Source organism: Heterodontus francisci, chromosome 15 (assembly GCF_036365525.1).
Source record: "Heterodontus francisci isolate sHetFra1 chromosome 15, sHetFra1.hap1, whole genome shotgun sequence".
Classification (NCBI taxonomy): Eukaryota; Metazoa; Chordata; class Chondrichthyes; order Heterodontiformes; family Heterodontidae; genus Heterodontus; species Heterodontus francisci.
The window spans coordinates 31,113,191-31,136,388 of record NC_090385.1 but is presented as its reverse complement, the minus strand read 5'-3'; the positions used below and the strand labels follow the sequence as shown (position 1 = coordinate 31,136,388).

Genomic DNA, 23,198 nt, shown 5'->3' with positions numbered 1-23,198 from the left:
ATTAACTTGTTTCTCTCTCCACAGATGCTGCCTGACTACTGAGTATTTCCAGCATTTTCTGTTTTTAGTTCACATTTCCAGTATCCACAGTATTTTGCTTATATGTTGTTTGGCTGTATGTTAATATTGTGTTAACATGTTTTACAAGATTTAATCCTAAATTTAGAATTCATATTTTGGGAGGTGTAATCAGGTTCCCCAGAGCCACACTTGTGCAGCCTTCTCTGATAGATCCGCTATGGTCTATAGACCTTGTCGCAAGGGTTGCTTGCCTGCATGCTGCTGCACTTTCCTGGTTTTCATCCTTTCCACCTCTGTGTCCTCATCATCCTCTTCCTCAAAGCACAAGGACAAAGGAATCCAGAGAGAGAAATCTCTGCTGTACACAGGTTCCTCTAATTCTCAACTAGTTTCACAAAGTATCGTTCGATGCTCAGAAAATGCAGCTTCAAAGTAATGGAAATACAAAAGCAAGGAAGTTATGATGAAACTTTATAAAACATTGGTTTGGCCTCACCTGGAATATTGTGCCCAATTCTGAGCACCACATTTGAGGAAGAATGTGAAGGCTTTCAAGAGGGTGCAGAAAAGATTTACAAGAATGGTTCCAAGGACGAGGGACTTCTGTTACATGGATAGATTGGAGTAGTTGGAACTGTTCTCCTTAGAGAAGGTTGAGAGGAGATTTGAGCAAAGTGTTCAAAATGATGAGGGGGCTTTATCAGAGTGGATAGAGAGAAAACATTCCCATTGGTGGAAGGATCAAGAACCAGAGGACACTGACTTAAGGTGATTGGCAAAACAACCAATGGTGACATGAGGAATATCTTTTTTTTTTAACGTAGCAAGTGGTTAGGATCTGGAATGCACTGCCTGAGAGTGTCGTGGAGGCAGATTCAATCTTGGCTTTCAAAATGGAACTGGATAAACACCTGATGAGAAAACAATTGCAGGGTTACAAGGAAAAGGCAGGGGAGTGGGACTAGCTACATTGTTCTTGCAGAGAGCCAGCATGGACACAAAGGGCCAAATGACCCCCTGTGCTATAACCATTCTATGACTCTAAGTGACTCCCAGCTGAAACAGCATTGCAGAATCATACTCCAGTGCAATCTTTCACCTTTTCAATCTCTTCCTACCTGACGGCCTACACACAGATTCAGCATCACCATCTTTACAATGGTTGTGACTTTCACAGGTGTTAAGTGGGTGGAAAAACAAGAAAATCTCGGGCAGTAATTGACCACTTTCCCCATGCTTGGTTTCAATGCAGCTGGGCATGCTTCGGGCACTCTGATCAGAGTTACAGTAGGGTTACAAGTGGAAAATCACACTATCTCAGTGCCATCTGTGCCCACTGGGCAGAAAACCAAGACAGCCAAGAGGAGGACCTGCAACATCTCTGATGAAGACCTATAACTTACCATTGTGGGGTCTGAACACCATAACCAATAAGCAATCGTATTCTAATAATACCAGTAGTTACAGATCTGTCACTGGTGGGAACAATTTAAGGTGATGAACTTAGAGTATCATATAAGAGAGGAAATGGAATAAAGTAGCAGTTTAAGTTTATTTTTTTCTGAAAGGCCCAGGTTTCATGGTCTGTAGTGAAGTGACGGCACTCGCTGCTGATTTGAAGAAAGCTGCCGACAAAGATCTCTGTGGGGTAGATTTCCCCTTTCCCCATGTCAGTTTGAATCGGCACTAAGCCAAGGGGATCTCTCGGCATCCACAAACAGTGACATTATCATGCAGGATAAGCAGCCAATCATACTGAAGTACTCTCATACAGAAAACCAGGAAGTAAGAACCACGGAATTTTTCATTTTTAATTAAAATTTTAGAGAGCAAAATAAATAATTGGGAATTACACATGGGATTAAGGTAGAGGCTGAAATATAATAAACAAACTTTAAAAGAAGTGTTCATCATAATGAAGAAATGATACTCCATAAATATAAAATTAGTTCTTCAGAGCCAGTGAGGCTGTTCAGCAGTAGTTTTGAACTTAGCACACGATTAAAAACCCACTTATCTCATTCAACAAAGTGTAACCTTTCAAGGATTTTTAACCAAGACTAATCACGTAAAGGGCAAGTTCAGTGATTTCTGCAGTCTGGGGGAAGAATTCAACAGCACACCCTTTGCAGAAGTTTAGATTCTGTGACACTAACTTCTATTGCATGGTGGAGCCATGTTGAAATTTTATGGCCAGAATTTTAGAGCCCCACAATGAGTGGGCTGGTGTTGGGGTTGGGGGGGTGGTGGTGTGCGGGGGGGAGAGAGGGTCCATAACATTTAGTGGGAGGCGGGGTGGGGGGGCTGTTCCCAAAGCCTTCCCATCCCTGCTGCAATTTTCCACAGGGCAGCAGGGACAAGAAACAGCCTGCCTGCCCCGAGCCAATCAACGCCCTTAAGTGGCCAATTAGCTGCCACTTAAGGGCCATCACCCGCCACTTAAGGGCCATCACCTGCCACTGCTGGTATTTTAACCGTGGCAGGGGGGGCAGCAAATGCAGGCTGCCGGGGGGCGGGATGGGGCGTTGGTGGGATGGCCCTTCTGATCAGTCACCTGGTGTCCCATGGAGGGCCACCCAAAGCCCCAACCACCCCAACCGAACAACACTCCTCCCCCTGCAACCCTCCCTCCTTGCCTTGCACGGGCCCGGCCGATTTTTTGGACCCTCGCTGGGAACACTTACCTATCTTTCGGGGCCGTCCTGCACCTTGCTTGCGATGGCTGGGTGTAGTCCCAGCAGTGGCCACCTCTCCCGATGGCACTTCTGGGACTAAGAGTTGCCGGCCTGCTGATTGGTCGACAGCTCCATTAGGCAGGGCTTCCTGTCTCAAGGAGGTGGAAGACCCGCCCAAGATCAATTAAGGGCCTAGGGAGCAAAAAGTCCCGGCATGGCATCCCAGGCTGGCGGAGGTGGGCTTGCCCCCGATTTTTCGACTGTTAGGTTGGACCTCCAACCCAACATAAAATTCCGGTCTATATTTGCACACCACAAATTTGACAGAGAGACAAATGATGCAGTTACCACAAGAATCAATGTTTGAAGATTATTGAATTTATTTGTAGCATAGAATGATTTGTTTAAATTGTAAGCAGAAAGTTCTGGAAGGTTACAAAATTATTTAGTTTTAAGTTGGTATGTTGCAGTTAGGATATCCCAGCAGTTTATTTCTACTGTACTTAGCAGTTTTAAAATAAGACAGGGGAAGAAGGGAATTGACTTTAGAATACTGCAAGCAAGAATAACAAAAAGGGTGAGGAGGTAGCCCGCAAGCAAGATTGTTATGGGGCGGAAGGGCAATAAGAGCAGAAGGGCCTGGGAGTAGGTGGACTCACAGAAAGTGCAGTAGCTAGGTGGTAGAAACAGAGGAAGAAGTGGGGAGGGCGAAGATTGTGGGGCAGCAAGGAAATGATCTATTAAATTGCAGAGATAGGAAAGCAGCTCACATTGGGCAGGTGCACTGGTACAACCCCCGGGAGCCACTTAGCAAAATGAGAAGATGGGAGAATCAAGAGGAGCAAGAAGGAAAATATAATATTTTCAATAGAAAAACTTACTTGACTGGGAAAAAGAGCAAAATAAACATAAATTGGTAAAGAAGTTAGGAAGAACGCTTCAGAAAATTGCTCTGTACCACAAAGTAACACAAAGTTAAAACTGTATTATGACAGGTCTGGCAATTTTTACATCTTTTAAGTAGAGTTTACTATCATAAACCTTAACATAGGAGGTTTCTATACTGCTGAAGGATGAAGGTTCCTTCAAGGCTCTATTTGTTTTTTCCAAAAGAATACAAAATTCCCCAATTAAAATTCAACCAAGAAACCCATTAAGGTAAAGGTTTTCAGATTCGGGCTGAATTTTACCCTTGGCAGACGGGAACCGTCCACCAACTGAAAAGTCGATGGCGAACCCGTCTCCGCCTGGCCTGGGGGTCCAGACCGTATTTTGTAGTCCCCAGGCCTTTAACTGGTCTGAGGCAGCCTGCCTATTGGAGCTCCTGGCCAATCAGTGGGCCGGTAGCTCTCTGTCCCAGCAGCACCACTGTGGGCAGTGGCCACTGCTGGGACTGCAACCCAGCCATCAGAAGGAAGATGAAGGACGGCCCCAGGAACAGGAAAGTTTTTGGGGCCTCAGCAGGGGTGATCAGTCAGGCCCTGGTGAGGCAAGGGTGGTCAATTGGGTGGACTGGGGGAATGTTGGGTGTGGTTGGGGCATCGGGGGCGGTCCTGTCAGGGACAGGGTTCCTGATCATGAGGGCCCCTCCTCCAGGCGGTCAGAAAACCGCCTGCTTTTGTCAAGCGGCTTTTCTTGGGCCTGGGCCTTCCGACTGGCCAAGGGTAAAATCCCCATGTTGGTGGGCAGAGGCCCTTAAGTGGCCATTAACTGGCCATTTAAGAGCCTCAATTGTACTGGGGCAGGTGGGCCGTTTTTCACCGCCGCTGCCCTGCATAAAGTGGCGGCAGAGGCGGGAGTGGGTCAGGAAGGGGCCCCCCCACCATCCCAAGCCTCCTGCTCCATTTTACGCTGCCCTCCCCCCATCCCCCACCACCTTCCCGCTCTTTGTGGGGGGGGGGGGGCGTAAAATTCAGCCCAGGCTGTCAGAAGGCAAGATGACATGAAATCTCTATAGTGAACACATTTCTGTTCATGAGGTAACAGATTTCTGTATTTGTTGACTTACTAGGTCATTATTGCTGTTGCTGCACATCAATAAAAATGCTTTCTGGACCAATAGCACCGATTCCCTTTGTATAACTAACATCATCTTTCAGGGCAGGGAAATCCCCAAAGTATATCAAAATTTGTAGGGATCCCCACAGAGACTAATTGGAAATTCACTGAAATAAGATTAACAAATTATTTTAAAACCATCAGTGACAAATACTGCAACAATTCAAAAAAGTGGTCAAGTCCCCACAAAGCAATAGTAGAGCAGAGGAATTTACTTTAATATTGCTGAGTCAAAGAAAGCTGCCCACATTTCCGCATTTAACTGCGCATGTGCGGGCTCCAGAAGTTGCTGTCAGTTTCGGAGGAGTAATGACAGTGAATACTGACCATTTCACCATCATTACTACCGCAACATCCTGGTTATGGAGTATTCATATCAATATGCTAAATATGCCTTGCGAGAACACTTAATATTGATGCAAACAAACGAAGTAAATGACTGCCTGAGTGTTCTTGCAAGGCAAATTCAAATAAGATGGCAAAGCTTCTGGATAGGAAAGCCAGCATTCTTTTGCATATAAAACATGAATGCAAAGTTAAGCTTTATGGTTCAATAATAGCCAGTCTACTATAATCATTTTGAACACACAATGCCACGATGAACAGACATTATTAGGAGACATTTTCCATCTCCTAATCCTGGAGTACATTTGATCCCAGATCCAAAGCGAAGGCAATTATTTAAATTACAATTATTTATACGCCCTGGATTATCCAGTCCAATTTTTTTTGGTCTCTAACTTTTTAAAAACTTTGCACCATTCTATTTTATTACTTGGTCTCGACCTGCTGTCATTGAGTATTAAGATGTGAAATTGTATTTTTTACAAATAGTCATTCTTTTTTGCCATAAATAATCTTTTTTGATAACATTGTGCTTATCGGCTGCTCATGACGAAACATGAATAAACTAGTTCTGTTGGGCAATGCACTCTGCTTCCAAGTGGATATTATTCATGAGTGAGGCTGAGCAGTATGTGACAGCAAGCTATTCAGCAATTGGGGCATCACAATGAAGCACAATCCTGTCATGACCAGACAAACACACATGCAGACATTTCAGCAGGAAACACTGGATAGAGATGAGCAGGAGTGGGGAACTCCCAGCTAATTTTCTCCTTTTTCGAGCACAGGAGCTTTGAGGCCAATTATGGAAACCTCTATTGTTGCTGCAGCTGAGATCAGCTACATAGTACAAATAGAATCATAGAAACTTGCAGCACAGAAACAGGCCTCTTGGTCCATCATGCCTAGGCTAGCTCTTTGAAAGAGCTGCAGAACTAAAAACCTTTCTGGTCTGTATGGTTCAGTTTCATACTTTACAGTGTATTTATCATTTAAGCAATCAGGGGAGCCCCATGCAAACTTCTAATAATAATGTAACATTTTTGACAGTTTTAAATTGTTTCAGACTGTGAATGATTTTAACTTCATGTAATTTAGTATATTAATGACACAAAATAAGCTGCAGATGACTGGCCTGAATTTAGTTGAGCTCCTGACGTTGGGCTCAGTGGTGGGGGTTTGGGGGGACCGATGCGATGAGGGCGGAAGATTGCTGAGGCAGCGGTCTGCCATGGAGCCCAACGTCGGGATTGCCAGGCCCGATTTTCCCGGCTGTGGTGAGGTTCCATGCGGCACCCCCTCCCCCGCTGCTTGGTGATGGGACTGAACTTTAAATATTTAAATAAAAGCGTGAATAAATTAACATACCTTTGACTGCAATCTTACCCCAGCTGTTCACGATCTTTTGTGTGGTGGCCGGCACTCATGCACCTTTACTTTCCTGTCCAGGGAAAGCAGGCGCCACTGAGGTGGGGAAGGGGGGAACTTAGGATTTTTAGTGTAGTGGGGAAACAGGGTCAAATCTGCATGTGTAGTGTAGTGGGGGTGGGGAAGGGGTGACGTCTGCACTTTGTGTAGTTGAGGAGGGGGAAGGTCAAATATTAAATGCAAGTGTTTTGGAGATGGGTAGCGTGGCAGCCATTTATTTTCTTTGTATTGGGGGTGGGGGGTGGTGGGTGGCAGTGGTTACAGGCCAAAAATCAATTCACTGTTTTTTGGAGGGGTGTACGGGCTTCAAATGTGCAGGTCTGGCAGCCCTTTAAAAATGGCGGCAGTGACTGCGCAGAGGAAGTTGATGCCGTCGCCGGCATCACAGAGTCCGTCCCCACTGCGCGATTGGGGGAATGGACCACCCAGTGTATGCAGATGAGACACCGCGCGCTAGATCTTGGCGGCATGGCGGCACAAAGGCCGCCATTTTTGTTGCCCACTGCTGCTCCTGGTGGCAGGAGAATAGAATTCAGCCCATTGTGTGCAGTTTGTACCTTAAACATCACAACACATGTAAACATAATTACTCAATCTGGGGGAAAAAGTATTCACCTAACAGTATTTGCAGTTAAAATTATCTAATTAAGAGTACGGTGGGCATAGAAACTGAAAATCCCAAAATTATTTCCTATTCCCATGCATTGTCTTTGAAACATCTCAGAGTATTCATCTTACTGGGGTCCTCTGAACTCAATTTTCATTCATCCAAGGTAAATAAGAAATCTGGAGCTTGAAACCTCCAAAAAAAACTGATCTTAAAGAGAAGTAGTGGCCTTTACTTTAGATGAAAGAGCTTGTTTTAATCGTCTTCCAAGATCTTGCATGTTTGGTGATTTGGGCCTAGCTAAAAGCAGACCTCTTCTTTTCTCTCCATTGCTGGTTCCAATCACTTTACTTGCTTCTTGGCAGACTTGGTGGAAAGCGTCATAGACCTCATTGTAATTTTCCCTGGCAGAAACTTCAAAATAAGTCCCCCCTATCTCATTTACCAACTGGATCCCTTCATTGGTTTCCACTTGGCGTGCATGGGGTAAATCAGCCTTGTTTCCTATGAGCACAAATGGAAGCCTTGTGTTGGGATAGATTTTCCTGATTTGCTGATAGAGTGGACGGACGGCTTTCCAGCTTTCAGGGTCTGTAAGTGAAAAGACGAAAACAAAACCATCTGCCCAGTGAATTGAGCGGGTTATAACATCTGGATTGCGAGGATCATCTCCATCTCCCTGTCACAGGAATACAAGGATATTATTCAAAGGCAGCCTGTATTTCTCTTGGTTAACTAAATTCATATTGCAATTCTTGCATCAAATCAAATCTGCACAACATATCTTTGAACTCATTTCTGCTTTCAGTATAAGTTTCCAAAGTGTTTTCTTTCTCTAAACATAACCCTTTGGATACTGAATTCTTTTGTCCCCATTGTAATATCGGCAGGTTTTTTTTACCCTATACCATTATTGTAAATTTCTAGCAATTAATAGTGGAAACCAAACAATTGTAAACAAATGATATATTTTCTTTGTAAAGTAATTTATTTTATTAATCAACTCCTTCTTTTCCTGAAAGCACATATTCATAGAATCATAGAAAATTTACAGCACAGAAAGAGGCCGCTTGACCCATCGTATCTGCACCAGCCAAAAAACAAGCCACCCAGTCTAATCCCACCTTCCAGCATTTGGTCCTTAGCCCTGTAGGTTACGGCACTTGAGGTGCATATTCAGACACCTTTTAACTGAGTTAAGGGTTTCTGCCTCTACTATCCTTTCAGGCAGTGAGTTCCAGCCCCCCACCACCCTCTGGGTGAAATTTTTTTTTCCTCACTCCCCTCTAATCTTTCTACCAATCACTTTAAATATCTGCCCATAGTCACTGACCTTTCTGCTAATGTAAATAGGCCCTTCACATCCACTCTATCCAGGCCCCTCACAATTTTGTACATTTCAATCAGATCTCCCCTCAGCCGTCTCTGTTCCAAGGAGAACAACCCCAGCCTATCCAATCTTTCCTCATAGCTGCATTTTTCCAGTCCTGGCAACATCCTTGTAAATCTCCTCTGTATCCTGTCTAGTGCAATTACATCCTTTCTGTAATGAGGTGACCAGAACTGCACACAGTACTCAAGTTGAAGCCTAACCAATGAGTTATAAATTTCCAGCATAACCTCCCTGGTCGTATACTCTATAACTCAGCGAATAAAGGAAAGGATTTCATATGCCTTCTTAGGCACCTTTTCAACCTGTCCTGCTACCTTCAGGAATCTGTGGACATTCACGCCAAGCTCTACACTTCTCACTTTTTTCCCCATTAAATCATGTTTTCTTTTGCCTTGTTTGACCTCCTCAAATGCATCACCTCACGCTTCTCCAGGTTGAATTCCATTTGCCACTTTTTTGCCCACCTGACCAGTCCATTGATTTCTTCCTGCAGCCTACAGCTAACCTCCTCACTATCTACCACACAGCCAATCTTTGTGTCATCTGCAAACTTCTTGATCATACCCCGACATTTACGTCCAAATTGTTAATATATACCGCAAAGAGCAGGGGACCTAGTACTGAGCCCTGCAGAATGCCACTGGAAACAGCCCTCCAGTCTCAAAAACAGTCATCAATTATTCTTTGCTTCCTGCCACTGAGCCAATGTTGTATCCACCTTGCTACATTTCCCAGGATCCTATTGTTTTTTTTTAAAACCAGTTTGCCAAGTGGGGCCTTGTCAAAAGCCTTGGTAAAATCCATGTAGACATCAACTGCACTACCGTCATCAATCTTCCTTGTTACTTCTTCAAAACATTCGATCAAGTTGGTCAGACAAGATCTTCCCTTAACAAATCCATGCTGACTATCCTTGATTAATCTGTGCCCTAAGTGACAATTTATCCTGTCTCTCAGAGCTGATTCCAATAATTTTCCCACTACTGAGGTTAGACTGACTGGCCTGTAGTTATTCAGTCTATCCCGCGCGCCCTTTTTAAACAGAGGTACAACGTTAGCAGTTCTCCAATCCTCTGGCACCACACCTGTATTCAGTGAGGACTGGAAAATGCTGGTCAGACCTTCTGCTATGTCCTCTCATGCTTCTTTTACATCCGGCCCTGGTGATTTATCAACTTTCGAGGATACTAATCCCCATTAATACTTCCTCTCTCCCTGTGTTTATCACATCCAATACTCTTCCTTAACTACAATATCTGCATCATCCTCCTCTTTTGTGAAGGCAAACACAAAGTATTCATTAAGAACAATACCAACAGCTTCTGCCCCTATGCATAAGTTACCTTTTTGGTCTTTTATGGGCCCTACTCTTTCTTTAGTTATCCTCTTACTCTTAATGTATTGATAAAACATCTTTGGGTTCACCTTGATTTTGCTTGCCAATACACTTTCATGCCCTTTCTTTGCTTTCCTAATTTCCTTTTTGATTTCACATCTCCACTTCCTATACTCCTCTCGGCTTTCTGTAGTAATGAGTTCTCAGTGTCAGATATAAGCTTTCCTTTTCTGCCTTATCTTACCCTGTAAGCTCCTTGACATCCATGGGGCTCTAGATTTGGCCGTCCCACCTTTTTTCTTTGTGGGAACATGTTTTCTCTGAACCCCTTGAATCTCCCCTTTGAATGCCCCCCCACTGCTCTGACACTGATTTATCTTCAAGTATGTATTTCCAGTCCACTTTCGCTAAATCAGTCCTCAGCTTAGTAAAATTGCCCTTGTCCCAATTGAAAACTCTAAATCCTGTTCTATCCTTGTCCTTTTCCATAATTATGTTAAAACTGTCTGAATTACGATCACTCTCATTCACCCTGATATAGCTCCATGAGCACCAGTTCTCCTGTATCTTGCCAATGGAACTCTGCCCCAAGGAGAGGAGAAGGCTACCCTCTCCCCCAGATTTTGTTAAAATATATTGGCCTGGATTTTGTGTTTATAATTACAGTTAGACTAACAGTGCTTCCCATCATTATAGACAGCAACTTCAGAAGTACCCACATGGGGGTCTGGGTTACCTGCTCCTCCACAGGCTGCGCTAAAACAATACCTCACCAATAGACTCGGCATTGTAGTCAATATAAGTGCATGAAGTACTGTATATACCCACCAGTTACCATTAAACATGGCAGAGAAAGTTAGAGCTGGTGCATTCAGGTGTATGTGTTTTTTTTTTAAATGGCGTGATCAGTCATATCAACTGCCAAACTATATCTCTGGGTCAGAAAATTTAATTTTACAAGTATGAAGTCTCATTCCTTCAGAATTGAATTAGTGTTGGAGATTTTAATTTTTTTAAACTTTTTTTTGCCTGTCTCTTTTATCTCTTTCTCTTAATCCTGTTTTCATTCCCTCTTTTATGCTGTGTTCTGTACATGATTTAAATCTATTTTATATTTCCTTGTTTATACTTCCTCATTTAGACAGTGTGGCTCAATGAGAATTCTTCAATCTGATTAGTTGAGCTGTTCCTTGCCCTGCTCACACATGCCACAGATACCCTGTGGAGGACACCACACCAGATGATAGTAACTCTTTGCTCAAAAGTCAGCTAAAATTCCATGAGAAGCTATCAATGAAATGAATGGCAAGTCCGGTTTCTTTGCCACTGACTGCAAGATCCGAGCCAATATCACGTCATCCTTAGTGGTGAAAAAGAAACATTAGTTTTGGTGGGGAATGAAAAGACCAAAGTAGAACAAACTCTTTGGAGCAGAAATTGGACCCTGTCGCAGGCATAAATTGTGCTCCATAAGTCCCAATTTCAGGAAGGAATACACAGTGTCCAAGGATGCCTGATAAACATCCAACCCAAAATTGAGTTGGGCCATCTTTCAGATGTCTGAGGCAGCACCTAAAATAGCCATGAGGTACCTTGCATATGCGAAGAAAGGGCTTAATGCCTGTTTTAGGAAAAGACAGAATTTGTTGATGCCACAACTCTAGGGGGAGCACTTCCTGCACGTGTGCAGCTGCAGTGACTTCAGCAATGTCCTACCTAGGCAGCTGCCGGCATCAAAGATGGCACTGATTATCACAGAGTCAATGGGTCAAATTCTTGAATGAACCCTACATCTCTCCCAGCATTTGTTACTTTTGCTTGGTCTCTGCGCTAAACAGTCAGTGACGAAATTGCAGTTGTTTGATCGTTAAAATGTCAGTGCCTGCCTGAGTGACAGAGGCCCTCCCACTTCTTCCTGTAAATATTATTACAATGGAGGTTTTTATGAGCTCAAACCAATGTGTGACCTTCTCCAGCTGTGAGTGGAGCTGCTGAATACAAACAGTATGTGCATCTCACTCCTCGACCTCTCTCCTTCTGCTCATATATGTGACTGCGTTTTCATGTATATTTGTTTTCCTGTGGGGGTGGAACGGGGTGTGGTGAAATTTTCTAGTAGTTAATTTTCACAAAAATGGTCTTGCATTCTCCATTAGCGCGTGTTGGACCGCTGGGGGAAGGCGCCTGATCTGGAGCAGACTGCAGATGTGGCCAGATAATGGGAGCAAGATCACCAGCAGCTTCTTTATAAATCGTAAGTAAGCAGTAGGGCGATGCGGGCTTGGCTTGGCTGCGGGAACAGGCTGTGGACTCCTCACAGGCGGCATTTAGCTTCGCACAAATGTTCAGGAGCCTAAGAACCGTTGTACATGATAATGTCACCATGCAACTGCCTGTACATGATGTGATGATGTCACTGCACACACACACACACACGCGTTTTTGAACTGGTACTGGCAATGACCACAAGCCGTGGGAGTCAGATGCCAGTGATCGCCAGAGCTGGCGGAGAGCCATAAAGGCGGGGCTAAAGAGTGGCGAGTCAAAGCAACTTCGCAGTTGGCAGGAAAAAAGACAGAAGTGCAAGGACAGAGCCAACTGTGTAACAGCCCTGACAACCAATTTTATCTGCTGCACCTGTGGACCATATTAGGACCTACTGGTCTTGAGTCCAGTGGTCAGATTGGTCTACCATAATATGTTGCTGAATGTGCATTACACTATTAGGCCACTGTTTGTCACAATATATCACATCAGCACCCATCAGATATCTGCTCTAAAATCAGATACTGTGTAAACAGGAGGCAGAATATACCATGCATTCACAATTCACAAAGAGAAATCCACAAGCTACACTCCACAGATCTATTACTTGGTTGAGATTTTAATCCATGGTTTATTGTTGGGATTATCATTTGGAGCTCACTGCAGTTCAATGTGTCTCAGCCTAATGTCTTTCTGCTGGCTGTCAGTGTACATTGTTGTGATCGATTGTGTGCATTGCAATTTATGAGTCTTGCAACTCTAAAATTAATAGATTTTTTTGCTGGAGGGGTGGTGGGGAGGTGGGGGGGTGTTGCTGGAGGTTGAAACAACGATAGAAACCAGAGCTCTGATCAGTAAGACAGACTTGATGCTTAGATCCCAACAGACAGACATTTGGGCAAACAGATTGGTTTCAGACTCTTGCTTAAATATACAGCTATTAATTTTTAGATTAACATTGAACTTGTATTTCTATGATTTATAAATAATAGAATTAAGTACAATAAATTTTTGATGTATCAAGCCAATGTGCTTTGTTGAATGATAATTTTCTATTATCCACTGACTGAAGATCTGTTTTTATATTTTTTGAAGAAATTTATAAAGACAGATTTAAAAAAAATTACTTTGGTGGCAGCTTAGGATCACCATCAAATTTGCAACACTGTACCCTACATTGCAAGGCTTGTGAGGTGGAGACAAATGGCTGCTGATTTCCCAGAAAGAACCATGACCCAGGAAGTTTAAGGGAACTACCTATTCTTTTTACCAAGAGAGAAATACTAACTGCTATGTTTGACTCACTGAGTGACTGTCATGTGACAAGCCCCTCCCCATCTGTGGTTTTAAGATGATGTTTACTCTGCAGCAGAGAAGAAGCTTCTGGACTCCGACATCTGCAGACCCAAGTTGGGGGCGGGGGGGGGGGGCAGTCCCTCTTTCTTTCTCTCTCCATTTCAGTTTACAAGCTTCGAACTCTGCCTGTTAACTGACCACTTTTGCATACTCTGGCTACAATTAGAAACCCCATTGGAGGAAATCATCTGCATCGCTGTCTGCAAGGGACCCACCAAACCAGTCATCTACCTCTTCAAACTAAAAGCCTCAGGACCACCAAATTCAGCTAGAAGCTGGTCGAATCACCAAACCCCACAGACTGTATACCCCTTTTTTTCTATGGGTTAGCACCACAGCCTCACAGCTCCAGCGACCGGGTTCAGTTCTGGGTACTGCCTATGCGGAGTTTGCAAGTTCTCCTTGTGACCGCGTGGGTTTCCACCGGGTGCTCCGGTTTCCTCGCACAGCCAAAGACTTGCAGGTTGATAGGTAAATTGGCCCTTGTAAATTGCCCCCAGTGTAGGTAGGTGGTAGGACAATTGAGGAAAGGTGGGGATGTGGTAGGGAATATGGGATTAATATAGGATTAGTATAAATGGGTGGTTGATGGTCGGCACAGACTCGGTGGGCCAAAGGGCCTGTTTCAGTGCTGCATCTCTCTATGACTCTATCTCAACCAAATTACCTTTTCCCACTCTGTAACCTATATGTATATGTGTAAACCTCTAGTGTGTGTGTGAGTGCAAAGTTTATTATTTTCATTAGTTCAGGTTCTGTACAATAAAGTTAACCTCTTTCTTTGTTAAATTCAAGAAAACCTTTCTGATTGGTTATGGTTACGATCATAGCAAATAAGTAATCAAACACCTACTAAATTGGGAAGTATATCCACCTTATGAAATAATTAAACCTGTTGTGGTCAAACAGGGAGCGGGAAAAGAGGAATGCCCTTCTACTCCTCCTCACTTGACCATAACATAAATTTGGGGGCTCACGTCTGGGATCAAATCCAAAGGCAAACGGGAAATTGGAAGCGGGAAAAAAAAAATTGATCCTTAGCAATAATTTTAAAACTTCAATACAGGTTTTCAGTGCTACAGTACTAAAATGCCCACATTCGAGGCCAGTACCTTCCTAAAACAGGGTGAAGTAATTTAGACCAGGTTAAAAGTCCTATCTGTTGAAGAGTTGAGGAATGTAGATGGGCAGTTAGAGATTACTATCTGTCCAAAAGCTAGGAAGCCTGAAATCCTAAAATTTATGGCCAACTTTTTAAAATTGACACTGAAGAACCAGAGACAAGTATGGAATCTGAAACAGACAAAGTAAGATGAGCTAAGATACAACTAGAACAGAAGAGACTAGAATTAGATTTCCAGAAGGAGAAAGAGCAGAGAGTGTTCCAGGAAAGGGAAAAAGGCAGGAAAGGGAAAAAGAAAGAAACTCATCAAAATGAGTTAAGGCAGCTCGAACTGAATAGGGGAAGACCCAATGTACCCAGTGAAGGCTTCCATTGAGGGAGTTACCCCTAGCTCAGGACCAAGTGCTCTTAACGTTCTCCCAGTTGATACAAAAGGTCAATGAGGGGGATATGGAAGCATTTTTTGTCTCTTTTGAAAAAGCTTGCAAAACAGATGAAGTGGCCACAGAGAGCTGGACACAGTTATTGCAAAGCAAACTAACAGGAGAGGCCCATGAGGTTTATTCACTGTTGCCTAATGTAAGTTCATCAGACTATGAGATACCTAAAAATGCTATCCTGCACGCATATGAGCTAGTACCGGAAGCGTACCACCAAAAATTCCAAACCCTGCGAAAGCAGCCTGAACAAACTTACCTTGAGTTTGGAAGAGTTAAGCAGCTTGCTTTTGGCCAGTGGATACGGGCACTTAAGATAGAGTCCACCTATGAAAAACAAGGTGATCCTTCTCGAGGAGTTCCAAACTCTCTTCCCCCTTCCATAAGAAACCAAGTGGAGGAACAAAAGGTTTCAAGAGCCAGCCAGGCAGCAACCCTGGCTGATAATTACAGGAGAGCTGATAGTGAAGTCCAGCTGGGTGTCATCAGTGTACATGTGGTACTTGATGTGTTTTTGGATGATGTCGCCAAGGGGCAGCACGTAGGTGAGAAATAGAAGTGGACCAAGAATAAATTCTTAGAGATCTTCAGAGGTAATGATGCAGGAGTGGGAGGAGAAGTCATTGCAGGTGATTCTCTGGCTACGACTGGATAGATAAGAATGGAACCTAGTGGGTTTAGTCCCACACAACTGGACCACCGTGGAGATTTGTTGATGAAATGATCAACTATGTCAAAGGCAGCAGACGGGTCGAAAAGGATGAGGAGGTATAGTTGAGCATGGTCACAGTCACTTCAGATGTCATTTGTGACTTTGAAGGGGGACGATTCAGTACTGTGGCAGGGGTGAAAACCTGACAGAAGGAATCAAAACATGGAGTTCTGGGAAAGATGGGTATGGATTTGGGATATGAAAGCATGTTCAAGGACTTGAAAAGAAATGGAGTTTAGAGGTGGGGTAGTAGTTTGCAAGGATGATGCAATGAAGGCTCTTTTTTATGAGGTGAAGTTGATGACGGCAGATTTGAATGGGGGGGGGGGGGGTAGTACCTGAGAAGAGAGAACTGTTAACAATATCAGTTAAAATGGGGGCCAGGAAGGAAAGTTAGGTGTCAGCAGTTTGGTGAGGATAGGGTGGAGAGATTAGGAGCTGCAGTTCATGGACAAGATGAGCTCAGAGAGGGCATGAGGGGAAATAGGAAAGCAACTGGAGAAATATACGACTTGAGATCTAGGGTGGGGATGGAACCCATAGAGGAAGTTTGGTCCAGCAGACTAGGGGAAGGAAGTGGCAAAAGCAGTTGAACAGATAGTCCCAAATTTAGTTACAAACAAGTCCATGAGCTCCTCATACTTCTTGGAGGGGAGTACGGAGGATGCTGAGGAAAGGGGTTTAAGAAGATGGCTTGTAGTGGAGCATTGAAGCCAGACGTTATCTTTGCATTCCAGGATGATCCTGGAATAGTGAGTGATTTTGGCAGAGGAGACCGGACCCTATTGTGCTTCGTGTGGTCTAGCCAGATCTGGTGATGAATGGCTAAATCAGCTGCCCACCACAAGCATTCAAGTCTACATCCCTTGGACATAAGGGAGGCGAGATAAGGGCTGTACTGGGGGATCGATCAGGCTGGGAGGGAGTAATGCATTTACTGGGGACCAAGGCATATTTGGAGACAGATTAGAAATTGCCAATTCTGGGTAGCATCACAGGGAATAATTCTCCCTATGGTGCCTTTCAGGATCACTAGCAATGCCATATGGATGTTTGATCCTGCTGCACCAATGAGGAAATGTCACAGCCTCATTGTTTAGTCTCAGCCTTTTACATCATTACTCTCCAGTTCCTTTTGCTTTCTATAGTTATATTCCCACAGGATAAAGGTTAACCCTGTTGTTGCCCATCTATCTGTTTTCTTTCAAAACAGAATATTTATTGTAATGTAAAAGGAATTTGCAACAAAATATTTATGTTTATTCTACAGCATTTTTACTCTCATGTTTTGACTCATTTTTGCTGATTCTCGTTAACAATTTACATTCACTCAATAATTTATCAGATCCTCAAAGCACTGGATGAAGGAAACAGACTCAATAAAACCTGAAGAAAATCATCATGAGTCATCAGTATACTTGGGCAATCCTCACACATGAAAGATAGGGAACGTGTTCACAGTCAGCATTTGTAATGTCATCAATGCTTGCAGAAAACTGGCTAACAGAAAAAAGCCCTACAAAGGACCGAATGGTTTATGCTACAAGGAAAAAGCAGCAGAATTCACAGAGTGATCTACAAGCTGTAATTTAATTTTTGGCTTCAAATGCCAGAAACCAATAGAACTAAGATTTATTTATGCTTAAAGAGTGATCATTGAGGAACTGTGTTGGAGGAGGCACTGTATCTTCCACCTAATTGATATTTATCTAACTCCTTCCTCACTCCACCGCCCCTCCCAAATGGTTGCAGCAATCCACTACTATCACTGCATACAGATAGACAGTATGCGGGTTTTACTTTAATAATCTCACACATGATGGATTCATGAGGGAATGTCAGGCAACTTCTCCAAAAGAAAAACAGGAGACATCCGCCAGCAGCTCTCCTATGGCAAGTGGTCTATAAAGTGGGACTTGCAGGAGGTTGGAGTCACATACATTGTCCAGGGTAAAGAGGATTTTATTTGGCATCTATTTCTGGCTTTGGAGTGTCAATGCTGATAAAGGATAACAGAAACATGAAACATAGTTTTCTCCCAAATAATCACATCCTTCAGCAACTGGTGTGCAAAAATTTACTTTTAGCAAAAGAGGGAAAAAATGGCTCTTTAACATTAATTATAATTCTTTGAACTTGTTTCCTCTTCTTTAAGGATTATGCAGTGTGAGACTGCATCTTTAAACAAGTCATTATTAATAAATTTATTCCAAATTAAATAGCTCTGTTTGCTGAATGAAAGACACAAAAGCTCACGGGAAGAATATCACGTTTCTTTCATCATTGTTTCTGTGCACCTCAGTGTTTTCTGCCTTTGCCTACATAAAGCCAGATGTGATTTTTCTCCTCTGATAATGGTTCTAATCTAGTTGATGGAAAAATATGTTCGTCGTGAGGGGTCCATATAAACTAAGCTTGAGTGATCCCAATCTACTGGTTATGAGCCAAAATCTGCCTCAATTCATCAGTAAATGGGACTTTCACTAATGAAGGCCACAGACTGTCTGATATGTGACGGAAAAAAAATCATAGCTGCCTTGTAGGGGGTCTTATTTTGATATTGGTACTGGGGCACATTATAATGCAAAGTGAAGGGAGTTTTACTCTGCATCTAATCTTGGTACACTTGACTGCAGTGCTGCAACTTGTACAACTAAATGGAAAGTATTACATTTCCAGTAATAATAACCCACACCTTGATTGCAAAATTCACAAAAAAGGAGAAAATAAAGATGTGGATTCTACCTGATTAGCATAGGGGGTGTCTTGCACTTGTAGTGAAATTTGATCACCATCGATGTTAATCTGTCTTGAGTATAGAGCTCCTAAAATTTAAAGAATATGTTCAAGTACATGCTAAAAATTTGACAACTAGAAAGCACCTGATGTAACACATACCTGTGTTTGGTTCATAATCTCCAATGAATCGTTTTGTGAGAAACCGTACAATCAAAGCTGCAAGAAATTTAGAAAAATGTGAAACTTTTCAATCGAGTTTATGAAAAAGTAACCTTTTCTGCTCAACATTCACGGGTTTATTCCTCAGATCTATCTCAACGTCCATATATCCATGCCATCAATAATATTTTCACCTCGCTAACATCACCTGACTCCCTGCCTCAGCTCATCTGCTGCTGAAACCCTCATTCATGCCTTTGTTATCTCTAGACTTGACTAATACACTCCAAGCTGGCCTCCCACATTCTACCCTCAGTAAACTTGAGGTTATCCAAAACTCTGTTACCCATGTCCTAACTCGCACTGCCCTGTTCACAGATCATCCCTATACATGCTGACCTACACTGACTCCCAGTTAAGCAATGCCTTGATTTTAAAATTCTCATCCTCATTTTCAAATCCCTCCATGGCCTTACTCCTCTGTATCCCTGTAATCGCCTCCAGCCCCACAACCCTCTGAGATATCTGCACTCCTCCAATTCTAGCCTCTTAAACATCCCTGATTTTATTCGCTTCACCATTGGTGGCCGTGCCTTCAGCTGCCTGGACCCTAAGCTCTGGAATTCCCTCCCTAAACCTCTTCGTCTCTACATTGCCATTCTTCTTTAAGGTGCTCCTTAAAACTGATCTCTTTGATTAAGCTTTTGGTCATGTGACCTAGTATCTTAGGTGGCTTGGTACTATATCTTGTTTTATAATGCCCCTGTGAATTTATGGCATGTTTTATTATGTTGGTGCTATATAACTACGAGTTGTTGTTGTTAGGACTATAGCAACATCATACTATTTGCAAGAAAGGTTTGAGTCTTCCTATTTATAACACATTTCCTGTGTCATGATTTTGGATGTCATGCTTGGATGTGATGGCTTACTATTTATTTACCTCTCAGTTATCCTGTTGTATTTACGCTTCAGTTCTCCCTAAAGTAGATAATGTCACTCTCTCCATGTTCTGTCTGCAATACTGATTTGGCTGGATCCACTCCCAGAACTGTGACCTGAAATTTGAGCCTCGGATCACTGAGCTAAGGAACCACAACTAACAACTATCAAAAACATAGTTGTACTATACAAGTACATAGTATTAACGTTAAGTACTTCTAAAAGCATATTTCTTGGCTCAGTACTGGTAAATGGCTTTTAGTGTATTCAACCTGAAACTTTCAGATGGTGGACGGGCACAGGACATGCAACAATATTCCACACAGGGAGATTGCTGATTTGATTACGAGGGAGGAGGCAACTGTGTACAAAATATACAAGACTCTCTGGCTCATAGGCAATGAGCAAACACCAGAAAAACTCTCATGTTGCTCATCGATGAAATGGGGGATTAAGAAGGATTATATGCTTTGATGGGATGAGCAAGGTAACTGACTGAATAGAGTTTAAAATCTTTAAATTAGTTAAAAAAAAACTAAATATCTATTATTCAAATTAGTGCTCAGAAAGAAACTTTCACTTTTTTTTTGAAAAGCTACATCATTAAGATAGGGAGGTTTGCAGAGGGCCCAGCACAAACTGAGGTGAGGAGAGTGAGGGTGGTGACACAGGAAGGTGTAAGAATGGGCAGTACAATAGAAATGGAAAGCAGAGAAAAAAAAAGGTTAAAGGTGACAAGAGACGGAGTAGGGAGTATAACATATAGGGTGATTTGTGAGCTCAAAGTCTTGTTTCTAGCATGTATAAAGCAAGGAACTATCAATGTGGGGATAGAGATATGGGAAAAGGATCTAATACTGATCATGATACAAACTCTTCAATGGCTAAAACATCATCTCCTCCAACTCACCTTGCCATGAGATACAGGCAATTCAGAGAAGGTTCACGAGGTTGATTCCTGGGATGAAGGGGTTGTCTTATAAGGAAAAATTGAGCAGGTCAAGTCTACACTCATTGGAGTTTAGAAGACTGAGAGTGATCTTATTGAAACGTATAAGATACTGAGGGGGCTTGACAGGGTAGATGCTGAGAGGATGTTTCCCCTTGTGAGAGAATCTAGAACTAGAGGGCACAGTTTCAAAATAAGGGGTCTCCCATTTGAAGACAGATTTGAGGAAGAATTTCTTCTCTCAGAGGGTCATTAATCTTTGGAATTCTCTACCCCGGAGAGCTCATTGAATATATTCAAGGCTGAGTTAGACAGATTTTTGATCTAAAAGGGAGTAAAGGGTTCTGGGGGGCTGGCCGGAAAGTGAAGATAAGGCCACAATCAGATCAGCCATGATCTTACTGAATGGCCAAGCTGGTTTGAGGGACCAAATGGCCGACTCCTGCTCCTATTTCTTAAGTTCTTATGTTCTTATGAGACCAATATGCCTTGCTCCCAGCAAGCATATGCCACACTTCTGATGTCATCATTTGATACAGATGCAAAACAATCTCTGAAAAATGAGAAATAAAGCCAGGCATTTCACCCTAGGTTCTTCCCATTTGAAATCTGAAATATACAAGCATTTTATTGACCTCTAATTTAGCTCGGGAATTTGCAAGCTGACAAGTTACCTGGATTTCCACAGGATGTACTTGAAAAGGGGCCTTAAATGAATGAGCTAGGTTAGCACTAAACATCACAACCCTACTATACTAGGTCACCTTATATATCTACCAAATAGAAATGTCCTTGGCAAACTAAATGGTGGCAATGCCCTGATACTGTTTTGTTCTTTCTGGTGAAAAGATAGAATTTTAACAGAAATGTAAAAAGCCCACTGTGCACTCTTATCCAATCATTTAACTTCAAGTTTATGTCACCATCAACTTCATTGTCATAAAGTCAATGGCAAACACTCCATTGTCACCCCTGACAATATATTTATGCTAAAGTTAAGAAAATTCATTTTAAGATGGAAATGCAGAGGGTATCAGTGAAATTATTGCTTCAATAACGTGGTAAAGTTAGTGCAAACAATGTTTAATGAAATTAAGGCTAAGGCAAACTATAGATTTACTTAAATAAAAACAAGAAATGCTGGAATCACTCAGCAGGTCTGGCAGCATCTGTGGAAAGAGAAGCAGAGTTAACGTTTCGGGTCAGTGACCCTTCTTCGGAACTCACTAGAGATTTACTTTATGGTTTGGAAATTCAACAGATCAGCTGTTAAGAATAGTGTTTATAGAGAAACAGCCTTCTGTGATTCTACCTTTGGGGAAATTGGCAGTTTAGTTAGAGCTTAGGATTTGAAGTAGCATCTTAATGTGTTTAGGGTCCGCTACAGCCGCAGTTTAAAAATTAGGAGAGATGATACATTGTGGTTAGGGTTGAAAGTTAACGGCAAGTTTACTGTTAGTATCAGGGCAGAAGAGGGGGCAGCGTTACAGTCAGTGCTGGGATTGAGGAACAATTGCAAAACATATTTCCCTGTTCCCGAGTCAGCATCAGTGTTAACACATCTGTTAACACATCACGACAGTAGCGGAATGGGGTTCCAAGCCTATATTTGTGAGTATGAATATGAATTTTTGAGTGCGGACAGACTCTTAAAATTAACTAATTTTTTATACCAATTTCCCCCCTTCTATTTCTTACCAGTCTTTCCAACTTTCCTTGCTCCCAGCACCACGATCTTCACGTTTCTGTTATGCAGGTAGTCGAGCACCGGGACCTCCGGTATGGGAACCAGTAGGAAGTTACCTGAATTGTTTGACATGGTGTTCTGGAGGAGACGCATTTATGAAACTTCACATTAAGATGAGCGAAAACAAAGAAAACTGGGAATAGGGAATAAAAACAGACAGTGCTGGAAATACTCAGCAGGTCTGGTAAAAGGGAAACTTTGCAAACTGCCCCGACCCGCTGTTTATGCCTTTATGTAGACGCGACCCCTTCTGATTGTATCCAGACTCGGATCTTTCCTGGTTACCCTGACAGATCTGAGCTACCAGCGAATTGGTACCTTCCCAATTTCTATTAAGACTGAAACTTCTCTCCGCACCGCGCCCTCAAAACTTGCAACAAATATTCTGGCTGCAGCGGCCAATGAGAAATTGAAACAAATTCCACAACTACCAATCACATCCCCAATTGGACTGCTCGGGTACGAGCTGTTATGATTTGGAATTCACTGCCGAAGCAGATTCAATGACAACTTTGCAAAGGGATTTGGATAAATATTTGAAGGAGGAAAATGCAAGGCTATGGGGAAAGGGCAGGGGAGTGGAACTAATTGGATAGCACTTTCAAAGAGCTGGCATAGGCTCGTTGGACAGAATGGCCTCAGCCTGTGCTGTATCACTCTATGATTCTATGGACATGTTCAACAAATTATGTCCTATTTGGAACTGGAATCGGCGAATGTAATCTCAGTCTGTGCCCACTAATGTGGTTTACCTATAATGAAGGTTGGGAGATGAAACTAATTGTGGTAAGTGGGTTATGGTCAGTGAGGTAAAATCCAGACTGGAAATGCAAAGCTGGTTGGCCTGCAGATGAAGAGGTGACCCTTCCTCATAAATGGGCCACAGTCATAGCTGGGGCCCTACCA

The 23,198-nt window shown here is 42.7% G+C and overlaps 1 protein-coding gene across 2 annotated transcripts; it reads right to left on the bottom strand.

The window, feature by feature from the left end:
- Positions 1–1,856: 1,856 nt before the first annotated feature.
- On the bottom strand, positions 1,857–22,615 carry LOC137377577 (ras-like protein family member 11A-like). 2 transcript variants are annotated; one of them, XM_068047343.1, is made up of 4 exons: positions 22,244–22,615; positions 18,655–18,711; positions 18,502–18,581; positions 1,857–7,813 (listed from the first exon to the last, which is right to left on the bottom strand). In XM_068047343.1, the coding sequence occupies exons 1-4, from the start codon at positions 22,383–22,385 to the stop codon at positions 7,346–7,348; spliced, it is 747 nt and encodes a 248-aa protein (XP_067903444.1). In that variant the 5' UTR covers positions 22,386–22,615; the 3' UTR covers positions 1,857–7,345. The 2 variants fall into 2 exon arrangements, with proteins under 2 accessions (XP_067903444.1, XP_067903445.1); XM_068047344.1 differs by lacking the exon at positions 18,655–18,711.
- Between the last annotated feature and the right edge of the window lie 583 nt (positions 22,616–23,198).